At 51.0% G+C, this 20,323-nt stretch overlaps 1 protein-coding gene across 6 annotated transcripts in view; it reads right to left on the bottom strand.

The window, feature by feature from the left end:
- Window positions 1–292: 292 nt before the first annotated feature.
- The window catches only part of SLC7A1 (solute carrier family 7 member 1), an 86,588-nt gene continuing 66,557 nt past the window's right edge, over window positions 293–20,323 (bottom strand). For all 6 annotated transcript variants that reach the window (XM_035003617.1, XM_035003619.1, XM_035003616.1 and 3 more), the window contains 8 exons: window positions 14,947–15,068; window positions 14,088–14,310; window positions 12,924–13,063; window positions 10,201–10,303; window positions 8,202–8,419; window positions 7,766–7,932; window positions 6,981–7,089; window positions 293–5,400 (listed from right to left, as the gene is read on the bottom strand). In XM_035003617.1, coding sequence (XP_034859508.1) covers window positions 5,297–5,400; window positions 6,981–7,089; window positions 7,766–7,932; window positions 8,202–8,419; window positions 10,201–10,303; window positions 12,924–13,063; window positions 14,088–14,310; window positions 14,947–15,068 — 1,186 coding nt within the window. In that variant the 3' untranslated portion in view covers window positions 293–5,296. The remainder of the gene's footprint in view (window positions 5,401–6,980; window positions 7,090–7,765; window positions 7,933–8,201; window positions 8,420–10,200; window positions 10,304–12,923; window positions 13,064–14,087; window positions 14,311–14,946; window positions 15,069–20,323) is intronic.

The following is a 20,323-nucleotide window of genomic DNA, read 5'->3' as shown; positions in this document are numbered from 1 at the left end:
CCCGCTCAAACCCAAGCCAAGTCTGGAAGAAGTGTGTGTGGGGGGGTGGGGGGAGATAGCATGAGAGGATCCTAAGTGAGGGCTGGGGGATTCCCTGGTTGAGGTGCTGCTAGTCCTTGGAATGAGCATTTGCACCAAATGGCTGAAGGAAAATGAGACATTACAACATCCGGCTGTGGGGAAATGGGGATACTGAAGAAGCAAAGGGCGGGATCTGGAACTCTCTGTGGGGCACTGCCAAGCTTGGGGACCCCGCCGAGAGCTGCTGCAATTCTTGAGATCACACTGTGCATGCTGAAGCCATAGACAGAATTTATTAGAGTCTGCAGAAGCATGAGATAATGTACCACAAAATAATTTGATTTTACAACATATAGTAGGAATTTGTCAACATACAGTGTTGTCAGCAAAAATGGGATACAGAGCAGAGTTTCACATTTTTTAAAGGCGATGGACATCTATGCTTGTCCTTCAGATAAAAACAGGAGGGGCCAGCAGAGACAGCTTGGTTTGCAGTGGGCATCAGAATCTAAATCTAGTATCACAATTATAAGAAACTATAAGAAAACTATTAGAAAAATAGAACATCAAACAAGCAAAAAAATATTATACAATTTACATAATAAGAAACACAATTCTTTTAATAATGGCTCCATGTTCAGTAGAAGAAAAAGTTTGCTGGAGAAACCACAGCTATGCAGGTTTGATAATAAACCAGCCCTCATTGTGATCATCACCCTCTGTGCTTCTTAGACCCATTGACGCTGAAAGGCACAACTTAAGCGGGAAACTTTAAATATATATTACAATTTCTCAAATCGAAAATAAGTCCCAAACTTAAAAAAGTTTGTCATCGAGAAACACAAAATCATATACCTTGTTAATAAATTAACAAAGTCAAAGCGCATCTTCCTAGCCCTGCTTCCCGACCCTGCTCATACCCTGAGAAGATCAATTTGTTGGACTTCACAGCCAAGGTCTTTATCTCATGGGGGCGGTTTTCAGCCGGCAGTTCAACACACAGGGTCATCCGGGGGGGTTCCTTGATAACTGTGCCCTGAGACCCTTGGCCGGTCCGCGTCCCTCTCCAAAGAGCACTGCCACTCAATGAAGCAACGGGCACAAAAAGACTCTGGGTTATAGTGACGAGTATCAAAGTCAGTTGACTTTTTCTTTTGCCATAAAAACCCATCAGGCATCATAACTATGATGATGAAATACGGAGTGCAGCTTCTTGCACCACTGGATCAATAAAGCATTTCATTACCAAAAAAAGTCCACAAGAGTCTGACAAAATGTAGATCTCATTCTCCCTGAGGAGCCTTACATACAATACTCTCATTATGATGTCAAACATATATCTTAAATTATACGTAACAACCACACGTAACATACATTTGGTTCCACCCGCCGAGAACTCTGTAACAGTCCCACACACGAGCACACGGGCATCGCACACCTATGGCCGGCAGAGCGTGGCCGTGCCCGCAGACGGCCCCATCCACGCTAGAACACATCGGTGATGGGGCCTGGCACCAAGGCGCCTCACTCCCGTCTTCGTGGGGATGGCTCTCGGGGGCCGACACAACGATCAGCTCTTATGAGAATGTGTGAAAGTGAGACACGCAGAGCAGAAGACGGGCCCGGCACAGCGCGAGCAGGTACCCGCGCCCGGCGCGCCCCCGCGATGCCCGTGAGCCCGCCTGCACTCTGGCTGGGGGCCTTTCTGAGGCATGTCCACACTCACCCAGGGAGCCCAGCCTCTGACCCTGTCCTCCAGGCTGTGTCTGGCGTCAGGCTAGAGGCCATCCCGCGCAGACTACGGAACTCACTCGGCTCTGAACACCTGCTCGGTGGCGGGAGGACAGTGTATAACCCAGTTCGTGCCCGCTGCCATCCAGGAAGCCCGACAGGCGAGGGCCAGGGGCCTCAAGCAGGTGCACGCACAGGCCGCGCCGGAAGTGCAGAAGGGGGTGCGCCGGAGCCTCAGGAGCTCGGGGTGGGGGCAGCCCCCAGAGTGCAACTCGACAGGTGGGAGGCCTGTGACAGCCGAACCGCAGCACCAGCACCCGGGACCAGAAGGCTGATCTCTTGATAGAGATGACTCAGTGGAACAAAACCCAAGTGGGGGGGCTGCAGGGAGGGGGTTCTGACAACAGTGTCGATTTGGAGTCTTTCCAAAACACCCTAGGAAAGATGGCCCTATCCACTCCTACTGGTTTGGAAAAACAAATCGGGCCCCAAGTTGGGCGGAAGGGGTGTGAGCCAGTGGGGTGGGGTGATGGGGGTGCAGAGGCCCAATCTCCTGCCCCAGGCGCCCCTCCTGGAAGCAGGCTCAGCCTCACTGGCCCAGGGGGCCGGACTGCTTCTCTGGAGACCCCTCACACCCCTCACTCTTCAGCAGAGCTCCTGGGGCTCCACTGCTGGCGTCTTTGTGAGTCTTCACGGGGTCAAAAAAACATGCAGGGCGGGGGGCACTACGGGAGGCAGGAAAGGGTGCTTACTTGACACAAATGGGTCTTTCCAATGTGGGTATTTGGGGCTGGGCCACAGATAAAAGCAGACACAACATTTCCAAAGGGCATGTCTCTAGAAGTGTGGAATTTCTGATGATTTAGGAAAATACTGGCCAAGCCATGAAACTGAGAATCATATTCTTGCTTGGGGGGTTTGGAGGCCAATTGTTGGGCACTCCTGGTGGTTATTTCTTGCCTGTGTGTATATGCGTGTGTGTGTGTGTGTGTGTGTGTTTATTTCTGGGGAAGGAATGAAGGATGGGATAAGCAAAAGCCTCTCAACACCATTCCTTACATCACCATCCTTGTAAACAGAAGAGAAAAACCCCTGGCAACCACACAAAAGTTAGTCTCAATAAAAGCACAGGGACCGTGAGAACGATTTCTCTGTGGCACCTTCAGGTGTCCTTTTCTAAATGGGAGGCTCCTCCCCCTCACAGGGGAGGGGGCAGGGGCTTCTCACTCCTGAGCTGGTGAGCCTTCTGGAGGCACTTCCCACTTTGGGGTGAGGAAGGAGGACCCTCACGTGCCAGGAGTTTCTCATTCCACAGGATGGTCTCAGGGAAACACACCTTGTCAGCTGGTAGAAGGATGCATGTTGCCAGCTGAAATGTCAACTGTATCCACAGTCTGTTGCATGCTGTCTTGCACAGATATTTCAGCCAGAAAAAGAAATTAAAGTAAAAAAAAAAAAAAAAAATCTCTCTCCCCTACACTTTTGTCAGATATTCTCTTTCCCTCAAGTTCTCTTTGCCTATGTGGGAAAATAACAGACAAATCAAGCAAACAAATAGCTAACAAACCCTAAGAACACAGCAGACAACCAAAACCCCAACAAAATAAGTTAATATTTATCAAAATATTGTACAGCACCAATCTACATAAATTTAAATACCTTTCTTTGGAAACCCACGCTTTGAGCTCTTATGTTCCTCCCTCTGTAACATTCACAAATGATATTTAGAATAAAGCTTCCAGGCAGGTGATCAGGGTCTGTGGCAGAGGCCAAGCCCTTGGCCACTCGCCCACCAGCCCTCCACTGACCGACCCTGCCGTTCGGCGTTTCCACAAATTCTTGTAATTCTCTCTGAACCTACTGAGGGAGATCAGACAAGTGCCATCAGTTTACCAGGCTTCTTTCTACCAGATTTGTGTCAAAGGCCGGAGGGGGATGAAATGGGAGTCTGAGCTTCAAAAGCAGCATTTACATTTTCTGGGATGTCTACATGCCTTCCTCCCTCCCCTCCCATATACGCGGGGCCCTTCCATCTCCCAAGTCACACTCTCATCAGAAGGAAGACTGCATCAGCGTTCTCGTTTCCTCGGGCTCCTCTCTGCAGAGCGGGTGTGAGTGTGGGGTGCTGCAGGGCCCGGGGGCGGGGGGCAGGGACCGTGCGTGCTGCGTGCGGGCACCCCAGCAGGCTCTCTGAGTTACGGAGGCGGGAGGTCCGGGGCCGGGTTACGAACCCAGACACAAACCCACAACGTTTGGACAACACATACATGACAGGGACAGCAATATGACCTCAAGTTCTCATGTGTGGACCCCGTGCTCTCAACAACACACCGAGGAGATATTTGGCCATTTTCCAAGTTAACACTAAGCGCCAACTTAATTTGGAGTGATTCACAGATGCTAATGGGAGGACTCAGTTCAATTCTATCTAAGAGGAGGGCCAAACAGACCAAACAGATCATGTCGGGGGCCAGAAGCAGCTGAGGGGCTGGCACCATCACTTCAGAATGAGCAGACACCTGCCTTGAGAACCTTACAAGAGTCAAGACGCTGACCCGCAAGCATCAGAGGGCAGGATTTAGTGACTGGCAAAGACCCATAGAAAACAGTGTTCTAAGCTCTGCTAATCTAAGGCCAGTCCCACATGAACGCAGTGCCATGCTCCAGTTACTCGGGACACACAGCCGTTGGTGCGAGATACCAGAAGCAGCCAGAACCGGCCCAGGCCTGGAGAGAGAGAGTGCAGGTGAGGGAGGTCCCCGCGCTCAGGGGCGAGGGGTGGAGGCGGCCCTCCTGCCTTGTCCCCACAGTGGCGCTCCCTTCTTCGTCAATGACGGAAACGCCTGCCCTCAGTACTGCCGCTGGGGTGTGCGCGGTTCTGTCCGGTGTCAGAGCGAAACCCCTGCCTGGAAGGGGAAGGAGGGGAGAGCTCACAGTCCTCACAACCTCTTCGGGAAGCAACCCAGAGAAAAGGAGCGGGAGAAGGAAACCAGTCTTGCTCTTCCTTTTTAAAGTAAACTGCTGTCCTTTGGCTCTGGGACATACGTTTTGGAGTACTCCCCTTGCCTCTACGGTTGGCCTTTGGGGCCGAGTGGGGAGATAGCTACTGAGAGTCTGGAGTGTGCACATTTTCAATACCAGGATGGTCCCCGGGGAGGGAGGCCCGATTCCCCAAGGTGACAAGAAACGGTGACCTCCATCCTGCCTGAGGACCCAGCAGCATGGGCATGGAGCTGGTGGGGCGGGGACTGCTTTCTGTGTTCAGAGGGCTGTTAGGAGCCACAGTGGCCAGCTGCAGCCAAGTGGCCTCCCGCCAGGGAGCTGTCCAAGGTGACGGGCCGCCGTGCACCTGCCGCAGAGCGAGTCTAGGCAGGACACACGGGCTGTGGGCTGAGGCTGCATTTCAAGTAGCTGCACCTTCTGCTGCGTGGGGGCTTTGTAGATGTGGGTGGGTCCTGATGCACTGGTGGAGAGAGTGAGGTGCTCCAGGACCTTTGCGGGCATCCCTCAGGGCTGCTGCCACCTCTGGGGGCCGGGCTGCGTGTCACTTGCAATGGTCCAAATTGCCATCAGGAGTCCTTGCTTGGTCGGCGGCCAGGGACGCCTCCTCGCTGTGCCACAAACCATAGCCAAAGTAGATGATGAAGCCTGTAGGCCGAGAGCAGAGAGCACGTGTGAACACAGCAGGCAGAGCAGGCCTGGGTCCGTCGCGTGGCTCCCAGGAAAGCCTCTCCATGCTGCCTGTCCCGGGCCTGAACCCAGCGCAAGCAGCCCTCGTGGGCCAACTTTCCAAAGCATTGGGAGAAACCACATGACTTTTCAACTACAATCAGCAGGAGTGGTCATCTCGCCTCTTCGAGATGCGGGGCGGGCACACTCCCTTCTGGAGAGCCTCCCACTGGGCCGGTTCCTGAGCTGCACACTGAGCAGCCAGGCTGGGGACCCCGGGAGAGGTGCTGCTCCCACAGCTTCAGCCACTGACCACCTGGTTGGTGCCCCGTGGCCACTGGTGGGGTCGTCCAGTTCCCTGCCAGGGTGGGATTTCCAATGGGCACCACAGCTCCCCAGGCTATTCGCAAGGCCTCCGGAGTCCCCACCGTCTCTGTTTTCTCTACATATGTGACTGTCAGACGGGAGGCAGCACTCGAGTTGCCTGCAAGTGTGTATGACCCAGGAGTTCAGTCCGTTCCAGGGTCCGGGACTTCAAAGGTCTGTGGTGGGGCACAGAGATCTGAGCTTCGAACCACCCACTCAAGGACTACAGCCCATGTGGCCTTGCGGCCACCCTCGTGCCAGAGGCACAAGGAGCGCGGGCCTCAAAGGAAGGGCTCAGCCACCAAAAGCCCTGGAAATAAGCTCACGGCTTGGAGCCCAGGAGCTCACATCTGGGACGCTTAGAAGCAGGTGTCGTCCACCTCCAGCAGGGAATGAGCACCTCACCCCTGTCTGGAGCAGTGTATACCGATCACACACCACTGCACGCGCTGAGCCAACTCTCTCACAGAAAGGCTCTGCAGGGGATGTCTGTCGAACCAGCCTCAGGCCACACTTTGCAGACAACGGGGGGCCTGCAGAGAAGGATCTCGAGGCGGCAGCTATCTGCCCCCAAGGATGGCGACCCAGGGCTGAGGGCTTCGGCAGAAACACAGTCCTGGGGTTACAGCTCTTGTCAGCGACACTGAGGGGTGAGGGGCAAGGCCCGCTCCCTGGTCATCAGCACTGAGGAAGGAGCCCGAGTCCACTTCCTGCAATTCTTAGGGTTGGATACCCAGGGAGGGGACGGGCCATGGGGAGCCTACAAAAGGACGAGCACCCAAACGGTGACCCCCTAACCTCCCACATGGGCCAGTGGGCAGGTGCTGGCTGGGCGGGGGAGGCACGGCCCAGGCTTTCCCCTGTGGGGGGAGATGAACTGGTGCTTGGTCAACAGCAGACTCATCGCCTCACTCTCATTACCTTCAACTCTAGCAATGACATAACTAGTTCAGACAAGAGCTATTAAAATAAAAGTATCTTAAAGGGAGGGGGGACCCACGATCTACTAGGAGCTCCTTATTGAGAAACTGCGGACTACATGTGTTTTCATTACGTTTTGAGGTTGGAAAAGAGGCTCGGCATCCAGCGAAGTTGCAGGAAAGACAAATGAGCTGCATGGAGCAGGCTCGGGGACTGGGGGGGGAGGGGCCTCCGAGAGACACCATCCCAGTGAAACCCATGACTTCACGTACCTATCAGCATCCACACTGCAAAGCGGACCCACGTGCCTTGGTCCAGCTGCATCATGAGATAGACGTTCACAAAGATGCTCAGGACGGGAAGGAGCGGCAGGAAGGGTACCTGCAAAGACAGCGGGTGGTGGGTCAAGTCTGCAGGGATGGAGCGTGGGGGGACAGCGCCTTTGAGCCATCCAGCAAAAACCACCTCGGAAAAGCCCCCACCCGAGATTCAGATGGACTGCGCTATTTATACAGGGAGGAGAAAGTGAGTGCACCCCAACCCACATACATACACAGCCACACACCCATGCGGGCAAACCCTAATAGGTGGGCGTTTGGTTCTAAGCTACCAAGTGCCAAAGTGAGCTCTACTCTGATTTTCCCCTCTTGCTATTTTCCTGTTAAAGAAGGGGCTAGAAGAGGGACTTCCCCTTTGTCTCCAACAGTGAACTGCTTCATTACTTGTGAATCTAAAATGCACACGCCTCGATCACCTCCAAGGCTTGGTAAGGCAATGCACTGGACACGTATGCTGGCCGGACATGCATGAGCTGCCCCCGCAGTGAGCTGCGCCGGGACACCTGAGAGCCGGGGCAGGGAGGGGTGCCTTCTTCCAGGGTCGGGTCACCCCTCAGCAGGCACTGTCTGAGCCTCACGGTCCTGGAGGCTGGCCAGCAAGCCCCTCCCCTCCAGACAACCCGGCCTGGCAGGGCCCACACAGGGCGCAGGAGTGCCGGGGTTTGTGGCTCCTACCACAGGAACCTACCAGGAGGTTCCCTGCAGGCAGGGCTTCTCACCTTAAATGAAAGCTTGGTCTTGCTCTCAGGCTGCCTCCAGATGATGATTGTGACCAGGGAGCAGAGAAGGACAGATCCGGCAAGCATAAAGATGGCCCACAACTCCCCTTTTGTCAGAGCCTCATTTCCAAGCACGGCCACAATGCAGAAGGTGATGATAAGAATTGCTAAGGAGGAGGGAGGGAGAGAGGGGTGCAATTCAAATTTTTTTCAAATCCCCACAGATACCCTCAGTCTTCCCCAAAACCCGTGGAGAGGGAGGCTCCATTTCTGCCGCCATCAACTACCATAAGGGCAGAATAATTTACATCACAGTTCAGTAGCAAGACAGGTGCTTATCCCTTCCAGCATTTGCCTCCACCACCCTTGACAAGAAACCCTGCAACACCAACAAGCAGGACCCCCAAACCCCTTGCAGGGAAGGGCAGGCTCTTACCTATGAGGCTGGTTGAAATGTTCACAATTAGCCCGGAGAATTTGGAAGGCTCCATATTTTTGGGTGAGAGTATGGTTTTCAAAGAAAACCGTTCCGCTTCTGGTAAAAACCCTGTCTGGGAATCACTGGTGCTCACCAGTTCATTCTGGTCCACTTGATCGAGCTCGTCGGTAGTTCTGGCCATCTGGTATACCATGTTAGGTTGCTCTGGCTGATACCTATAAAGAAATGTATTGTATGACCATTATAATGTGCTTTCATTAGGCAAAAGGACACGTACTAACTCAAGTTCTTAGTAAGCTTTCGAAGTTAAGTTGCCCAGGACACAAGGCATAAAACGGGAAGAAGATGGTCAGACTGATGCATTCTCTGGCAAAGTAGATACAGAGGAGGAGACCTGAGTTCTCGCCTTCTTTCTGTTCCTGCTTCTGGGCGACACCCTCCTTGGGGTCTCTGCTTTGAGGCAACTTGACCTTCCCCATGAACCAGCCCAGAGAAATGTCCTAAGATGGTTTCTCTTGCTCTGAGAAGTAGCACTGCCCCTTGGATGCTTACAGTATTAGGCCACCCCCAACAAAACTACGGCTGAAGGGAGCTGAAAGTAGAAACAGAAATAGAGAGCAGTAACATTAGGATCCCATTTGGTGCCGAGAGCCAGAGAAATGTGTCTGCAGGCTGACGGATTTGAGAAATTCTGTTTGTGAGACTTAATTGGATCAATTTATTTTAAAACTCCAAATGCCTTAGAATAAATAACTTTACAGAGCTGGCTAAAGGACTGAGCCTGTGGCATGATTTCCAAGACATAAGCTTCCTGCAAGTAAAGCATTCATTTTAAACGAGGCTCCTTATCTTCCCACCCAAAATAAACAGAGCTCAAATCTTTTCTACCAGCTACCAAAAGCAGAGTGCTTTCGGAATTATTTTGCATATAATCTAAGAGTGAGCATAAAGATATTTAACCATTTTTTTTACTGATTGACTTATGTTAACACCATTTGGTCAATTACGAATGTGAGGGGAACCTCAGAAAAGATTCCAGTGTGGAGCCCTCAGGAAGGAATAAGTGGTCACAGAACTAGCAAACTTGTTTTAGCCGATGGTACAAAGCCACTAGGGAGGTTCAACCCAAGTTTTACATAGAGTAGGTGCTAAGCACATTCGAAACGGAACAAATGAAATAAATGACCTTGCCACAGTATAAATACCCGGAAAGAAGTAACAAGGCTCTTCCCAGGTGGCCACCACTGAGTCTCCATGACTCCGTATTCTCATGATAAATGCACCCTTGAGCCTTTCCTGGTAGTGAGGAAGCAGAGCCGTCCTTCCAGAGCAAAGGAAAATTGGAGCCCAGGGGCGTGCTTGGGGAGGGGGGCACTGGGGCAGCCGAGAACACCAGGACGCCCAGCCTAGGCCCCGAGCTGCTTTCTTATGGCCATCCAAGGGGCTAGCCTGGTCTCCACGAGGCTAAAACCGCCAGAGCCTGGGAAGTCTTACAGAACATCCACGTGGGCCACTCCATGCCACAACCGGGACTGACTCCTCCTGGCTGGTAGAGTGCGGTGCTGTTGCAGAAGCACCACACTACCCTAAGGTTCACACAACTGGAATTGTCCCAGTTCCCACCAGGACTAGTCCCTAGTCCCCTCCAACCTAAGAACGTGGACCAAACTGAAATCATTACCCGAAGCCTTCAAAAATTCTGTTCCCTGGACCAGGCCCAACAGGTGGGCTGAGAACCGGTCTCTCCCCTCCTAACATCCCGCCAAAAAAATGAGGGCACGTGATAGTGAGAGGGGAGCCCCCTGACTCTTTTCAATGATGTTCTCTGTGACTAGGCTCTCAACCACCAAATCCCACCCTCTCCAGGGCAGTTCTCAAAGGAACTAACTATCAACAACCTAAAATTTACACCGTATAAATCATTAACTCGAACCTTTAAAAGGCTAACAGGGTGCATCTCCGTTTCTATCATGGAACCCAGAAGAGCCATACATACCGTAAGACCAACACACAGGCAGCCACCAAAGAGTAAGCCAGGAGAGTGCCAATCGACATGAGGTCCACCAAGTCCTTCAGGTCAAAGAGAAAGGCCATCACAGCTAGGGAGGAGATAAGCATCAGGATCCAAGGATGGCCCATTATCACGGATAGCCAGAACCACCACCCACCCGTGATCCAGGGCACACAGCGGGAGCTGCTTTTTCTTGCTTCCTCACCCCAGCCCTTTCCATGGAAAGACATTGTGACATTGCTTAAAGGGAAGAAACGCTCAGGATTAAATCACATACACTGTTCTCAGCAGACAGTAATAATAATTAACATTTATATAGAGAGCACTTTCATCAGCATGACCTTTATTGATCCTCATGGCAACTTTGCAAGCTATCCCTACACTATGGATTGAGAAACTGAAGTCAGACATGCTGGGAGACTTATCTAAGGTCACACAGCTAGAAGTGGAATTCTCAACTAGGTTCTTGTGGCTCTGAGTCCAGCGTGTCTTCCTCTGCACCATGCAGACTCATACATAGTTAGGTCTATCTCTCCATCTACCCACACACCATCCATCCATCATCCATCCATCCATCCGTCCATCAATCCATCCTCTGTCCGTCCATCACCCATCACCTATCCATCTATTCGGCCATCCAACCAACCATCCATCCATCCATCCATCCATTCATCCATCATCTACCCACACATTCATTATCCATCTGGCACTCATTGAGAGTATGCCGGTCAGTGTAGACCATCAAAGATGTACACCACCAAACAGGGCAGACCAGATAGTCTCTGGCTTTCCTGAGTGTATCATCCAAGATAGGCATCAGTAGGCAACAGTGATGAGCAGGTGGATGAGGTCAAGTCCAGGCTCTGGGAGGACTCATGGGGACTCCTAACCCAGGCAGCTGAGCATGGAAAGCAGTGTTCTTTCCAAACAGTATCAGTACCTTTACCATGACCCCACTAAAAAAAATATACAACATGCATGCTTATGTGAAAATCTTTTGTAATTTTTGTGAGAGTATATATCTCTATTTACATGGGTACACATGTCAAGTTTCCCATTTAAAAAATAACTTGGATAGATCTACTTTGGGATATTTTCACCTCACATGCCATCAACACAAGTTAAAACAGAAACACAAAACCATTACTTTTCCACAAATATTTCTCAAGCCCCTATAGATTAACTCCAACTAAAACAAATTTCAATTGAGGGTAAATAACAGGATCAAAGAGCAATGCGGGGCCTTCTGGATAATTAGAATAGTATCTGACTGTGCATATGCCACAGATGCCTACGTTCCCACTCACACAGAACCTCAAGCCAAACTTTCCCCATGTGGGGTGATTTCAGAAAACCAAATACTTATTTACCACTCCTGCCAAATGAAAGGAAAGAGTAAATCCCTGGTTTGGTGAATGCATGTACTTTATAGTCACTTTAAAGATTATAGTTTGAGCTCCCTTGATCAGCACAGGAAGGGAATTAGAGTCGAGTCTTTAATATGATCAAATTACATGTAAATCCTGAAAGAACATTTACTATTTCCCATTCCTTAATCTCTTAAATATATTGGTCATATTCTGACATATGGTGTCCCTTAACCTGACCACTGAGATCATGGTCAAGAATGCACAGTTACACAACGAATTTGTTAAATAATGAAAAACTAGCTTTCTTTCATTATACAACATTAATCCACAACAGAAGCACACTTTGCTAAGGGCACAGATACTACTAACAACAATTCATTCACTTAAGATGGTCAAATGTCTTACCAATGGCTATTTGACTAGTCCCTGTGGTGCAGATTGAACTGGTATCACATGTCCTCATATCCCAAAAAGACTCTGGAAGGAGCCAGCCACTTTGGCATAAAAACAAACCAGGAACCGAGAGCCAGATCTCCTGGGTGTGGGTGTACATCCTCACTTCACCTCTCTGTACAATGGGCTGGATAATGCCTGTCTCTTGGGGCTACGAGGGGCAATTATTAAAGGCGAAAATACAGAAAACCAGTTTCCTTCGATGCTCCCCTTTTCTTAATCAGGGGTCCCTGGAACATCACATAGCTCCAAGGGTTCTTTGTGTACCGATTTTGGCTGTCAAAACCGTCCTCTTGGTGGGGAACCCGATACTTGATAAGATAAATCCCTTCTGAGCCTTCCATTATTTATAAACTTACAGCCACTGGCCTCCCCAGCAACACCTCCAATGTCTCCTGGAGAACAGGTAGCATGTTTCATAAAACACTGATCCTAAGGGATTCTCATTCCCCTGAGAATCCACAGGCAAAGAGACATGGACAATGAATTTCCAGTACTAACAAAAAGTCTCTTGGCTTGTTACCATGCAAGAAGACGTCATCCCACCAAAGTCTACTAAGGAACATTCAGAAAAGGGGAAATACAAATGGCTCTGAAGGGACAGTGTGTGTTCCAAGCTCCATCCAATCAGAGGGTAATCATAATAAAAGGATTCAAATATTTTTGAGAATTCCATCACATCCTCTGTAAAACTGGCCTCCGCCTTTAGTCAAAAGGGTGGTTACCTTGCAAGAAACCAGGTTCCAAGGGTAAAAACCAAAAGGTAAAAAGCCCAGTTCCAACTTCTCACTTGTGTTGTTCCAACACAATTCAAGGTATTTTTCCCTAGGGTCTAGTAACTCAACTATTAAAATACTGGCATGTGGGATTAGTTTCAGTTCTTACCAGCAATGGCACCTGAGGTCAACGTGGCGATTATCGGTGTTTTGGTCCTATCGCTGATTTTGGCCAAAAATTTAAATAGCAGTCCATCTTCAGCCATGGCATAGATAACTCGAGGCATGGGAAACATGGAACCTAAAAGACTAGATGGGAGGAAAAGGCAAAATGCATCTGTGACACTAGCCCACCGGGAAGAAAGGCACCATAACGTGACCAGTATGTGGTATACCATACGGCATACCACCGAGAGGGAGCCCTGAACTTCTCGCCAAGAACTGCCACCCTCCAAACTAGGTGAAGCCCGTGACTGGAAGACAAAATTCAATGCATCAACCCCAGAAAAAGCACTTACTGTGAGTATGTACTCAGTGAAAGAATGGCATAACCTAACATAAACATGCATGGGATCTAGTCATAATTTTTATGAAAGGGAAATTTTGTATTTATTCCCACAGTATTTCTAGCTAAATCAAACAGAAAATAAAAGCATCACTGGGTTTATGAGGATTTCTCTGTGGTAAATCAATGTTTAGCAAATATTTCCTGTATGTACAGGCTAATGGCAAATATCGGGGGCAAAATGTTTCTTATTCAAAGGCACTTAATCCCGGGTGCCTGGGTAGCTCAGTCGGTTAAGCACCTGCCTTTACCTCGGGTCATGATCCCAAGGTCCTGGGATCAAGCCTCGCATCAGGCTCCCTGCTCAGTGGGGAGTCTGCTTCTCCCTCTCCCTCTGCCCTACTCCCCCCATCCTTCCCCCCCCGCCGCCGGCTTGTGCTCTCTTTCTCTCGCTCTCTCTCTCAAATAAAATCTTTAAAAAAAAAAAGGCATTTACTCCCTTTTTCAAGGTAGCCTCTGCGTTATGGCCAAACAAAGGGCCAAAATACAGTGTTCAAAGAGGTGGCCCGGGGCAGGGGCCAAGGTTGGGGACAGCAAGCCAGACCCTTGCTGAGCAGATGTCAGAAAGTGGGCCTCAGAGGCTTCAGGATGAAAATATCAATAACAACTCATGGGATGGTTGCTAACAACAAGAGGAGAAACCACATCATCGGGGTTGGGGTGCTGGTTCTATTTCAGGGGAAAAGAGCGAGATGAGCGGCTCTCCTGTGTGTCAGGCCTCACATGGCCTACTACAGCGTACCCTCCCAAGAGCTTCAGAGGCCTCACCTGGTAGAAAGAGCGCAGAGGGAGCCGACGGCCACCGCGTACTTGGCACCTTCCCAGCCCACATGCTTGAAGGCGTCGGGCAGGGGGCTGTCCTTGTCCAGGCAGAAGTATGGCATCATGAGCGTGAGGGCGGCAGACACCCCGAAGTAAGCGATGAAGCAAATCAGGAGGGACGCGACAATCCCCACGGGGATCGCCTTCTGAGGGTTCTTGACTTCTTCACCTGGAAACAGCAAGGAGTCAGGCCCCGGAGGGCAAGACAGTGAGGGGCATCCCCACGAGCCCACAAGATGCCCATGCCACCCACAAATGGCGCCCCTGACGTGCTCAGCCCTACGGGAACCAGGGTCTTCGGGCTTCTGGGAACCACAGGCGGCCCTCCGCACACGGGCTGGAGGACCCATAACGCCCAGGGATGGTGTTCTCGGCCTTTACGCCCTGGTCCAGCCAAGGAAAAGCCTTGTTTCCTCTGGCAGAGAAAATCAGGAGGCCTGACTGAGCCCAGCCTATTCAAGCACCCGGATAACAGTATTTTCAATGGCCTCATTTCTCCCGGATGACGCCCAGATATGAAATCGGGCTGCCGCGACGCTGTCATTATCCCGTCCCAGCAGCACGATGGTTAGTCATGTTCGTGATGCAGACTTTCCTGTCAGGCACGGCCACTTGGGGAAGTGATAAAGGGGGAAAAGATTAGCAGGAAGCTACAAATCGACACGTCACCCATGTGTGAAGGAGCGGCAGCCAGCACAGGCCCGCAGGAAGGAAAAGAGCGACCTGTGGGTAAAGTTAGGCCAGCCTGCCTGGCGGGAGAGGAGGCCCCGCAGCCCCGGCCCCACTCGGCCGGCGGGCGCCATACCTGTGGTGGCGATGCAGTCAAAGCCCACGAAGGCATAGAAGCAGGTCGCTGCCCCCGACAGGACACCGGAGAACCCAAAGGGCATGAATCCACCAGCACCAAGTGTCCCTTGTTTTGTGTCACTAGAAAAGAAGAGCCAAAGAGCGTAACACCCACGTCACAGTCCTGAGGAGGAAGCTGCTCCAGTCGTGTGTGGCCCCCCACCCCCGGGCCCCTGGCCACTGCTGGCCTGGGGCGCTCCAGAGGCCTAGTAAATGATCCCCAAGGGAGCTGTCACCAGACCCCGTAGGCCACAGGCCTCCCTGCTCTGCATGGCCCAGAGCCGCCAGGGCACTCACCGAGCCCTTTCCAGAAGCACCCCTGAATACTGGCTTTGGGGAGGGGGGAGGGACTATGAGACAGGGTGTCCCAGAGGAAAGAGGGGTGAAGCCAACAAGTGAGGCCTCTCCCCCAGGACTGTCAAACAAAGAACATATACTTTAGGACACAGAGCTGCCACATGGGTGCATGGCCCCCACCCCAGGGACACAATGCAAAAAGTCTCCCATATTTACCGGTAACTCAAGTCTCAAAATAAGCATTTTCAGAGATACTGAGGTTAAGGAAAGTGAATGGTTCTAGTCAACAAAAGCATGTCCTTAGCACTCACATGCACATGGTAAACAGGGATGCCTATATGGGTGGGGACCAGTGCCCAGCATGGCTCGGGCACATGGGTGGGGCTCAGTACATATTTGCCGAAGTAATGAATATGCAGCCAAACACATGTTGTCAACTCCAGAAATCCTTTAAGGTTCAGAAAATAGTTCCAACAAAGTGGAACGTGTGACCCTAAACAGCGTGTCCAGGCCTAGAACAGCCACACAGAGCCTGCGGCCAGCCGTCACTTGCATTCTGGATGGCCACTCCAGGCCCTGCCCATCATGAAGTGATTCTAAGCTGCATACACCCTGGTCCTCTGCCACCACCTGAAAAACAGCTGAACTCCAGGTCCAGAAGGACAGCTTGGCTCCTCCCTCACCAGCCATTCCTTTTGCTGGCTGCCAGGCTTTCTGTCACAAGTTTCCAGAGGATGGTCACCACCTCTCCATTGCCACTCCTAACTCAACAGGCTGACAACTGCCCAGCTCTGCAGGGCAACCTGCCCCAGACCACTTGACTTCCTAGGAAGAGCCACATAGAATATTCTAGTCCTATAAACAGATGTTAATTGGGTTAGCAACTCATTGGCCCAATTTGCTTTCAGAGGGATTTATCAACTGACTAATAAAACAGAGAGCCACTTTGGTCCCAATTATTTCTTAATGAGGACTGAGCCTTGTACTGATTTCTAGAGGATCCTTGGTTTCGGAATCTGGAAGTCAGAGCATGAAGGAGGTCCTTAATCTGGGATTCATTGCAGTTCAGTAAGTAGCAATGTGAGGAAAACCCCAAGAAACACACAAGTGAGAAATGTAGGAAAAGTTGTTGCCATACTCAAAGGCAAGTTACCCACAATCCAAGTGCAAAAATGGCGGCCCAGGACAAGTCAGTCAGCAAGGCACAGGATGCGCCCACCGCATCCATAAATCACAAAGAACACAGATGCCCTGGTGAACTGACTCTTATTATAAAAAGTTTTAGGCCAAAGTCTACAACAAAACAGTTGACAGTCAAATAGCTCAAGAGAGGGAGACAGGGACTCGTAATCAAGATGCCTTCAGAGGGGCTCCCAGCAGATCCTTTCAACTTCTGACCACAACTGGAACATGGGAAGGTCTTCGCCAAGACCCTGAGTTGGGCCCAGCTCCCCTGACCCTGCCAGGACAGACAGACAGGTGTGGAAGGCCTCCAGGTTCCTACCTGCCTCCGCAAGCCCTCCAGCAACAAGGGCTATGGAAAAGCCGCAAAGAATAAATGAGTGTCAGGACTGACGTTATGTATGTTAAACCGCAGAAAGAGGCGGGTCTTGCAGGAGAGGACTAGGGCTGGAGCACGCCTCTGCCGCACAGCCAGGTGAAGCAGGAATAACAACAAAAGCACGGAACTATGGAGAGCTAGAACAAAACAAGGGCATCCTCCCCTGCTCCTCACGACTGTAATGGGGGAAGGAATCAGATGGAAGGGGAGCCACATGGAAAGGGCTGTCCCTGCGTAAACTCCCAGAGCCACCGACTGTGATAACCAACTGTGGGTGCTCCTCCAGCTGGGTTGCCATCGCTCCATGGGTGCCGGGACCCCCGTATTGCAACAAAGGACAAGACACGGGTAGGAAAAGCCCTGTGGAATATGCTAGTAAGGGAAACATGCGAGGTGCAGAAGAGTGGAGAGAGAATGTTACTTTTTATGGAAGAAGAGACAGACTATACACAAATTATGTACATAAGTTATATACATAATATACAAAATAAATATATATACTTGTAATTGCTTGTGTTTATACAAATTAAAGCTGGAGGCTTACACACACAGAAATAATAAAAATGATTACCCATGGGGGGCGGTGGGAGAATGAAATGGAAACAGAAATTCTCAGCGTAAACCTTTTTATAACATCATGATAAATGAACCGTGAGAAAACATTATCTACTCAAAAAATTAAATTTGACGTTTAACTTGGGTATTCTGCTCTCACGGGCAGCGCCTCACTATGAAACAGTCATAGAACCTATTCTATATGGCCTCAAACCAAAACATTTAGAAATGTTTTGTAAAGGCTCTCTACGTAAATCAGTCACTGGCCCGTTACCTGGACGTGGTGGTTGTGCCCAGTTGGCATCTAGCCACTGACACACCAAGAAATGGGGAGGCAGGCTCTCAGGGGCTGCCGCGGCCCCCACCTGGCAAACATCACATGGCGACAGAGCAGCCTGAAGCCAGACCTTAGCTCGGTGCCCCTTCCCCTGCAGCCAGGCTGACCGACTCTTCTGCATGCCACTCAGCCGGTTACCCAGGAGTTAATAAAGAGGGTAACTGGCAGAGGGAAGAAGGAAGGAAAAGCTGTCTTGTGGTCACCACCTCCCCGAGCCCAGGGTGAGGACTTGATAGGGAGCATCCACGGTGGTGAGGGGGGTGTCCTCTCCCCTGCATGGTCTTTTCCCACTGCATCAGTGGAAAGCATCCAGCACCAAGACTCTGCTCTTGTAACTTCCCTCTGCCACCCTGACATACACTGCCAGTTGTCCCCAAAAGCCATATTCCCTCCTCCACACGGTAATAAAACTTAGTTATTTTAGCCAGACGTAGGAACGCTAAGAATAAAGACGGTATGTTTCTCAGACTCTCCGGCTACAGGGTGTAGTCCCTTGATTTAAGCAGACACAGTGCATACATCTCCTGAGAAACATCAGGGGAATGAAGTGGAGAGGGAGGCTGCTCTTCTCCTTTTCTCATTTCCTTTCTGCTGCTGGGAGCCATCCTGGACCCTGGAGTGATATTGGGAATGTGGGTCATGGACAAAGCCATCAGATGGAAGAAACAGATTCCTGGCCCACTAAAGCAATGCATCAGACGGACCACCTGCAGATGTTGACATAAGAGAACTAAACGTTTCTCTTGTGGAAGTCAATGTTATTTTTGGGTTTCCATCCTACCTGACGAGAAACCATGCAACAAAACCTTCCCGGCAGGTTTCCATGTTGTGACATAGCTTTACACTTACTACATGTGTTCCCTGTCCACGGGACTCTGGGTAAGAAAGCCAGAGGTAGCAAGAGACAAAGACCGCAGGGAACCGGCCAGACTGCTGGATAACATCGCTTTTCCAGACCAAGACACAGACAGACTCCAGGTTCAGCGGTGCATTTACAGCCGGTCACGGAGACCGGATCATAAAATCACAACCCAGTGTGGTGAGAACTGCCATCAACTGCAGGCTGAAGCTCTCCATGCTGCATGGTTTGGTTGGGAAATGCTCTATTATTTCAGAGACAAGCAATTTCATTCAAGACTACATGGCCATGGTTGAAAATACAAATCTACGGCTGGAAAAAAAGGGAAGAAAGCTGTTTCTAGGTTTTGATAAAATGAAAGAGCAAGCCATGCCCCAGACCTGCAGCCCTCTACCTCAGAGGCAGTGCTCCAGGGGCTGGGGACAGCACAGTCCTTATAACCAGGACCCAAAGTGGGAGGACAACCCAAGACAGTAAAGACCATCGGCTGGCACTCTTCATAAAAACAATAAAATGCAATCTCCATTGACCACCAGGAAACAAGACACACCATCTAGATTTAATTCCTGACCTCAGCCACCAGCAAAAGAGTCGCCCCAAGTTTTCAAAATCTACTGTTACTCCCAAGCTTAGTTTTAACTGGTTTTACTCTACCCTGAGATAATGAGCACCAATGAGTCTGGCATAAATATGACTCAGGAAAGCTTAGGAACATTACATTAAAAATCCTCATTTCTCGAGGCGGAGCAAGATGGCGGAGGAGTAGGAGACCTGGATTTCGTCTCCTCTCAGGAATTTAGCTGGATAGGGATCAAACCATTCTGAACACCTACTAACTCAACAGGAGATCGAAGAAAAGAAGAGTAGCAACTCTCTGAACAGAAAAGCGAACACTTTCTGGAAGGTAGGACGTGTGGAGAAGTGAATCCGAGGCGATATTCGGGAGGATAGACGGTGGGGGAGGGGCCTCCGTTTGCTGCTTCTGGCAAGTGATAGAGCAGCAGAGCATAAAATCGGAACTTTTAGAAGTCGGCTCCGCTGAGGGACATCGCTCCAGTGGCTAAGCAGGGGCTGGAACCCTCACGGGACAGTGTGGTCTCAGGACCCTCAGGGTCACAGGAAGACCGGGGGTGCCTGAGTGCAGTAGAGCTCCCAGGTATCGGAGCGGGGAAGCCGGCTGCAGAGGAGGAGCCCAGGCGCGGGCTCTCAGCTCGGGGTTGCCATAAACCGTGATCCGTGGCACAGTCGGGCCACTGCTCCTCCAGCAGGGACCCAACAAGTGGCAGATCCTGAGAGACTCCCCTTCCTCCCCCGGGAGCAGCGGCGTGGGAGCGCACCGCAGGGATCTGCTGGGTTTGGAGACTCCACATGGGGTCGGGTGCCAGAGATAGAAATGATCAGTCACAGGCCGGGTGAGCATAGAGTGCGGCCGGAGACCGGGGAGACGGGAGTGACTGACAGCTTTTCTCTGGGGGCTCACTGAGGAGCGGGGCCCCGAGTTCTCGGCTCCTCCGGGGCGGAGATTGGGAGGCCGCCATTTTCACTCTCAGCCTCCAAAGCTGTACGGAAAGCTTGCAGGGAACAAAAGCTCTGGAGAGCAAACCCGAGCAGATCACTTAGTCCGGACGGGGCAAGGGCAGGGCAATTCCGCCTCCAGCAAAGACATTTGGAAACCATGGCAACAGGCCCCTCCCCCAGAAGATCAGGGAGAACAGCCAGCCAAGACC

The sequence above is a fragment of the Mirounga leonina genome, unplaced genomic scaffold (genome assembly GCF_011800145.1).
Source record: "Mirounga leonina isolate KUSES-001 unplaced genomic scaffold, KU_Mleo_1.0 Mir_127, whole genome shotgun sequence".
Taxonomy (NCBI): Eukaryota; Metazoa; Chordata; class Mammalia; order Carnivora; family Phocidae; genus Mirounga; species Mirounga leonina.
Note: the sequence above shows the minus strand (reverse complement) of the source record. Positions and strands in the feature narration are given on the sequence as shown.